Source organism: Hibiscus syriacus, unplaced genomic scaffold (assembly GCF_006381635.1).
Source record: "Hibiscus syriacus cultivar Baekdansim isolate YM2019G1 unplaced genomic scaffold, ASM638163v2 tig00111213_pilon, whole genome shotgun sequence".
NCBI classification, from domain to species: domain Eukaryota; kingdom Viridiplantae; phylum Streptophyta; class Magnoliopsida; order Malvales; family Malvaceae; genus Hibiscus; species Hibiscus syriacus.
In genome coordinates, this window is record NW_024063022.1 from 3,264,029 (window position 1) to 3,271,467 (window position 7,439).

The following is a 7,439-nucleotide window of genomic DNA, read 5'->3' on the forward strand; positions in this document are numbered from 1 at the left end:
TAAACAAAATATGTATCTTTTACCCCATAAATATCTCCAAGCTTTTTCATTTTCTTCATCATTTTTGTCAATGTTGTCAACTATGTGGTCAGTGTGTTTAGAGCATCATTATATATTGTTGCAACAACGCGTCTACCCGACATAATCCTTGTAGTGAGGTATTGGTAGTTGTTGTTGGAAATCCTCTCTAAGATATCATAAATTTTGTTGTAGGACTTGTCCAACAATGCTCCATTGGCAGAAGCATCTACAACCATCCTTGTTTGCATGTTATGTCCCTTTTAGAATATCTCAATTTGTGTCTAATGTTGAAAACCATGCATCAGACATTTTCACAGTAAGTCTTTAAATCGCTTTCAAGCTTCATACAAGTTCTTATCCTCCAATTGTTTGAAAGATGTGATGTTATTCCTCAATCTAGCATTCATGTTGAGAAGATTAAATCGCAGCAAGAACTTTTGGTCAAGTTCGTTCCATGCTGCTATAGCACTAGGTGGCAGTGAATTGAAGCACACATTGGCTTTGTCGCGAAGCGAGTATGGGAATAATTTCAGCTTCAAGGCCTCATCAGTCACTCTTTGCTGTATGAATAAGTCACACACTTCCATAAAAGCTCTCAAGTGTGCTATGGGGTTATCGGTGTGCATCACACTATATTGCCCCATTGATTGCATCATTTGGAACATCATCACTAGCTTCAATTCCAAGTTGGAAACATGGATGGTCGGTCGAACAATGCCAGGAATCAAATCATCTAATGTGGGCACAATATGCTCGTAAATTTTCCTATTCTTGTCATCAATGTTGTGATAAGCTGGCAGTATCAAAATATTTTGCAAAGATGGAACAATTCTAGCATTAAACACTTGTTGTTGTTCTCCTTCCAATGATTATTGCTTTGATTTATACACCAAAAGAAAACTATTAAAATATACCTATAAAAATAAAAAATCTATGTTAGTAAAAAAACAACTCTTAAAGTAATGACACTAGTCTTCGGTAACGACGCTAAAAACTTGATGCTTAAAATAATGTAACAGTAAAAGTGCAAGCATACACTATTGTATCAAGTAATAAAGTAGATGAAAATTAATGCATCGAGTATCATATCCACAAAGACTAGTAATACTTAAAGAATTGCTATAACATTATGTAAGTAAAACAACAAAATTGGGTAGGTGATGCTGCGAACAAAGCAAAAAAATATAATAACTAAAATAAATATGTGAATAAAGATATAAAGGGATGAAGGGAATCACAATAGTGGCAATGAAAGCAATTGATCGACTAAAGCTAAAGATTAAGGTATTGTTAAACTCAATCATGCAATTAACGATGCCATAACAATACGATCAATGCATTTAGAATTAACTTAGTAGGTTTTCCTCTCTCTATGGCTCCACCTAGAAACTCATAGCAATGTTATATCTCTATACCCATGTATGCAAATTTACTGAGGATGCTACGACAATAAGTCAGTAAGATCTCTCTACACTGAAATGTTGCTCTCGTAATCATTGATGATGCGATAGTGACACTCACCTCTCAATGCAGTGATCACACAATGACATTCACCTCTCGATGGAATGGACTGGGAAAATATATATCCCTATACTAATGCCTTAATAAAACCAAGCAAACACCAATCGAATCAATGGGAAAAATTAACTAACATGAAACTCATAAAATATATTTAAAAATAATAACATCCAAGGTTTAACGAATCCCACATAAAATTCAAAGTATTTCAACTAAACAAAAATAAAACTCCCTCTTGGAATTATTTTATCGTTCTCGTTGTTGATGCTCTCACTAATCACCAGCCACCACCTCTCGGTGCTGTGAGTTTTGCCTTCACCAGCATCTATTTTTCCCCAAATTTACCTAAGCGGCTATGGTTTTATGGTAGACAAAAGAAAAGAATAAAATAAAACCATATAAAGCTCTCCCTTTTAATTGGTGGTTGTCACATCCTTTATATAACAATTAAAAACCCTAAAAAGTTGAGTTTAAGCTCACATAAATTGAGAATCCTTTTTCCTTAAGACTCATTTCCATATTAGGATTCTATATCACTATCAACAACCTTCTGCTCATGCATCGATTGCTACAACAAAGGCTTAATAATCCTATCTAGCACTAGCGCACAACAATGTCTATAGCATCAGAGAATGTCACATAATCAGGGTAACAATATCACAACAAAATATCATAATTAATCCAAAAATTACTAACTCACTCCCAGGAATGCATGTAATGCAAAAGTAACTAAAAATTAAATATGATCCTAATATGCTAAAGTACAAACACAAACCTAAGTAAAAAGGTTATAAATAATAACTCTTTTAGAGAGTTATCAAGCGATTTTGAGGTTTCTCCACAATTTTTTTTACTTACTTTATAACACAAAGAATGTTCATTAGTGATGAGGTTCCCAATTTTTTTGTAAGCACCACATTGCTACAACATACTTACAAGACCTCGTTGTGTATGTCTCCATATTACCTAGTGTATGGAAAAGCTTTTCATTTACCCGTAAAGCTGGATCATAAAGAAATATGGGATTTGAAGAGACTAAACTTTATCCTGGATGCTACTGGTGTGAAACGAATGTTGGACCTCAATGAATTATAAGATCTTCGAAATAATGCTTATGAGAGTGCTAAAATTTACAAACATTAAAGCAAGAAGTGGCATGTGAAACATATTTTGCTATGGTAATTTCATGCTAGACATAATGTGTTGCTATTCAACTCTCGCTTAAAGCTATTTTTGGGAAGCTTCAATCTAGATGGTCTAGTCCATTTGAAATACTTAAGGTTTTTCCTCATGGGATTGTGTTGTTAAAGAAATTGGTGGATGGAAGATATTTAAAGTTAATGGGCAACATTTGAAGCCTTATTTCCAACAAAAAAAAACCCACACATTACTTCCATTACACTAATCAAACCTCTTTTTTTTTATTTTTTTTGATTTAAATAAGTCATCTTTGACATTATATTAGTTTACATTAAATGTGCATTTTAATTTCTTTTTATATTTTATTCAAGGGATACCTCAACACTACCTAAAACATCGTTATTTTTATTCCACTAGTGTTGCATAACAATCAGTATTATTTTGCATGTTTGATGCTATATGCATTGCTAGCAACAATTGCTAGCTGGGGCGATATTTTTTTAAATGGTTAAAGGTAAACGTGAGCTGTTATCCATGTTTTAACCCCATCATCACCTTTCGTCCACTTAAAACTATCACCACCATCCATTTGAATTTTATTCATCCCTCAATCTTATCTTTATATAACCAACCATTTAGATTAAAAGATAATTTTTTTATATTTTCCCATTTTCACACGCCACTGTTAATAACCCCAACAACCCTAAAAAGCTCAGTTCATTTTTCCCTTCCCTTTTATTTTCATTCGTTTCCCTCATAAATCCCAAAAGGTTTCATTACTATCATTGCTTTCTTTTTGCTTTTCTTTTTCATTTTCATCAACACTCAGCAAAGTTCCAATCATGACCCCAAAGAAGAAAGCCGCTGCAAAAACAACACGTCGAACGTCGACGCCACCATCACGAGCACCGCTTTCCTTACCGTTAGCTGTTTCCAGCACAGGCCCTATGCAATATTTTTTTGAAGAAGAGTAGTAGCACAGGTAAATGAAGCATTTTTTTAATGTGAGTTTTACTACGAGCAAGGCTTTAACCTTTCATTGGTTAAAGACCCACATGTCTATGCCTATATTACTGACACCATCGCGAAACTTAAGTGGGAAACCTTTTGTGTCCACCTCGGTGACATTGTTCAACAACTTGTATAACGGTTCTATAGCAACCTAACTGTTGAGAAAGAACCCTGGTTTTTGTCCGAGAAAAAAATGGTTCATTAGTGGGCCAAACCCATAAGCATGTTGTTGGGCATAGAGGAAGCTAAGTACAAGCATACGACAATCAATGAACACCTCACGACCGATGACTTGGAGTAGAACAGTGTCACTCTATGTCTACCCAACCATGGATGGATTAAGCCTACCACCGGAGTCTACACCATGAAAAGGCAAGACCTTACTTTGGGGTCAAGGGTATGATTTATTTTTCTACGGACACGATTAATGCCCACAATGCATTTTTCTACTATCACTAAGGATATAATTTTGCTTTTGCACTCAATTATTTTTGGATGACATGTTGATGTTGGAAAAACTATTTGTGCTGAGTTATATGTATGTGCACGAAAGACCTCTGGATATTTATTTTTGTTCGTCCTTAATAACTACACTATGAAAAAAACACAAGTGGCTACCTTGTCTTTTGATTAGGTTTTAGAAAACCAGAGTGTTATTACACTAGCTACTATCAAGAGGACGATGCAACATGATGGATTTAAACCAGAGCAACAAGATGATGAGGATACTGTTGTGAATACTACTGAATAGGCCCCTGCACCACAAGTCATCCCTGCCTTACAAGAGTTGCAAAGTATTCTAGCAACTATTATAGCAAGGTAGAAGGGTATTTTATCAATTTTGAGTCATACAATGCACAATCAATTCTAAATGCATTCTTCTCTAATTCATTATTAGGAATACACACAAGAACATGACAAAACATTCCACAAGGTGATAGCAAGGAGATTCAAGAAGTTGATGGTCATGTTTCCAGCTTTTCCAACTCAAATATTTAAAGGTTTAACCCTACCAACAATGCCAGCTGATGACGACTGTTCTACTAACATTGATGAGGATGACACACAGACTGAGGTAGGGAATGTTGAAATAGAGCAAGATGAAAAGAATAAGAAAGAGACTAATACAGATAAGGATGATGAGGAAAAGAAGGTTGATTCAGAGGCAACTAGTGAAGAACTTTCTACCAACTCTGAGGACATTGACATGATGGAAGTCGATGAGGAGAAAAGCAACCTCCCTAAAGAGGAAAAAAGTTTGGAATCAAAGGAGAGCTCAAAGAAAAAAACTACGAGATATTTACTGGATTTAAATGATGATAAAGCTTTTTGTGGTGCTGCAACGACCGAAGAGAAAGACCTAGATGCAAATTAGGTTATCAGTAATGTAGTCAAGATGATAGTAAAATGAGCTGAAGCTAATCTGCCTATGGACTTTGTCGCTGGAAAGGTTGGCGGCACTACGGGACAAATAGAGGAACAAAAGGTGCAATCACCTGCACCCACACAAAAAGAGAAAGATGTTGTTGTAGCATCTATGAATCTAGTCCCTACTACTGTTGTGATAAAAGTGACGCCAGACAGAATAGTGATTATCCTGTAGGCTAGCTCCGACAGACGATTCACAAGAGAAAATTCGCCCAAAAACCAGAGAAAAAAGTCTCTAGGGTTTAATAAAATATTATAAAATCAAAAACCATCTAAAAAGCAGTCTACAAGCCGGACTGTTATAGCAAAAAATCGTCTTTATTCGAATTTTGCCAAAAAATAGCAAAATCCCGAAATCACTCTAAATTGAAATTCGAAATAAAATAAGCAATCTCCCAAAAATCCGGCCTAAATCGGATTTAAATTGACTTCCTAAACAATCGAAATTACCATAAATAGTAAAAAATAACTAAATCTAGTGATTCGGAGGGGAAAACGGCAGAATTTGAGGTTGAAAAAAGGCCACATGGAGCATAGCTCATGTGGAGAGCGTGCGCGTCGAAAAGAGCTTTCCGGATTGGGGTCTTATGCGCGATTCTGACACCTGTAGCCAAAGTTATGGCCAAAAGACTGAAACATACTCAAACGACCCCAATGAGGAACATGTCACAATCAATTCCCGCCTTTGCGCTGATCTGCCAACTCATGGTATCTCAGCGCCATCAACGTGCAATCTGATAGCTCAGCATCATCTGTCTCGGATCCCCTGCATCAGTCACCCCGGGTTGGAAAGAACTCGTCCTCGAGTTCAGAGTAGTGTCATCAGGATCCACAAAACAATGACTCAGGTGCTTCACATTAAAGACATCAGAAGTCTTCAAGTGACTGGGAAGTCGCAACCTGTAAGCATTATCATTGATCTTCTGCACGACCTCACAAGGTCCAATCTTCTGATCCTTAAGCTTATATACTCACCAACAGGAAAATGATCACGAGTTTACAGCCCAAACAAAATCACCAACATCAAAAAGTACCTGACGACGATGATTGTCGACCCGAGTCTTGTACTTGGTATTGCTCTCATGAATGGTCTGTTTCACCTGCTCATGGATACCCCGAAGATACTTTGCCATCTCATCTGCTTTAGGACTGAAACGTCCTATACGTGGAATAGGGGCTAAGTCCAACACCCCGGATGGGTTCTGACCATAGACAATCTCAAATGGGCTTAAACCTGTGGTTCTGTTTTTTGATCTGTTGTAGGCAAATTCTGCCTGAGGCAATGCCAAATCCCACTGCTTCGGCTTCGTTCCTGCCAAACTTAAAAGGTTTCCCAAACTTCGATTCACCACCTCAGTCTGGCCATCCGTCTGGGGGTGGTAGGCGCTACTGAAATTCAACTGCGTTCCCAGTTTCCCCCACAGGCTCTTCCAGAATGACTGATGAACTTAGTATCACGATCTGAAGTGATGGATCGAGGAACACCATGTAAACGCACAATCTCCTTGAAATAGAGATGGGCAATCCGGTCAGCATCCATAGTCTTTCTGCAAGCTACAAATGAGCCATCTTGGAAAACCTGTCAACCACAACAAAGATAGAATCAGAGGCCCTTTGGGTGCGGGGTAAGCCTAGTACAAAATCCATGCTGACATCGAACCAAGGAGCTTCAGGAACAGGTAAGGGAGTGTACAATCCCGCATTGGTGAGAACTCCCTTAGACCGCTGGCACACATAACAACGGTCCACATAATGGGCCACATCACTAGTCAACTTGGGCCAATAAAATTCAGAAGATAAGGGCCAATGTCTATCTCGGCCAAAGTGTCCTCATTATGGAGTTCACTTATAATTTGCTGCCTCAATGAACAATCTGGAATGCACAATTGTAATCCACGAAACAGATACCCATTATGCAAAACAAAATCATGACGGTGACCCTCAGTTACCTCCTGAAATATCCTTCCAAAGGAAGGATCAGCTGCATACATCTGTGAAGTCTCAAATCCTGCAACTTTAGTACTCATGGTGGTGAGAAGTATGGTACGACGGCTCAGGGCATCTGTGACGCGGTTCAAACTCCCTGCTTGGTGCCTCAGCGTAAAAGTGAATTCTTGCAAGTATGCTACCCACTTGGCATGACGTCTACTCAGCTTGTGTTGGCCATTGATGTACTTCAAGGCCTCATGATCGGTAAAACAGAATAAACTCCTTCTGTACTAGGTAGTGACGCCAATGCTTCAGGGACTGAACTATGGCATAGAACTACAGATCATAAGTGGAATAATTTTCTTTGATCCCGATAGCTTCTCACTGAAAAA

The 7,439-nt window shown here is 37.8% G+C and overlaps 1 protein-coding gene and 1 non-coding gene across 2 annotated transcripts; both read left to right on the top strand.

Moving 5' to 3' along the window:
* The first annotated feature begins 312 nt into the window (after positions 1 to 312).
* LOC120156272 lies at positions 313 to 419 on the top strand. Its single transcript, XR_005519054.1, has one exon. It is a non-coding gene; the product is annotated as a small nucleolar RNA R71 (small nucleolar RNA).
* A 2,999-nt stretch (positions 420 to 3,418) lies between these two features.
* Positions 3,419 to 5,159, top strand: LOC120156180. The gene is made up of 2 exons (XM_039167580.1): positions 3,419 to 4,509; positions 4,589 to 5,159. Exon 2 carries the CDS (start codon positions 4,652 to 4,654, stop codon positions 5,063 to 5,065), a length of 414 nt encoding a protein of 137 aa, XP_039023511.1. The 5' UTR covers positions 3,419 to 4,509; positions 4,589 to 4,651; the 3' UTR covers positions 5,066 to 5,159.
* The last annotated feature ends 2,280 nt before the right edge of the window (positions 5,160 to 7,439 follow it).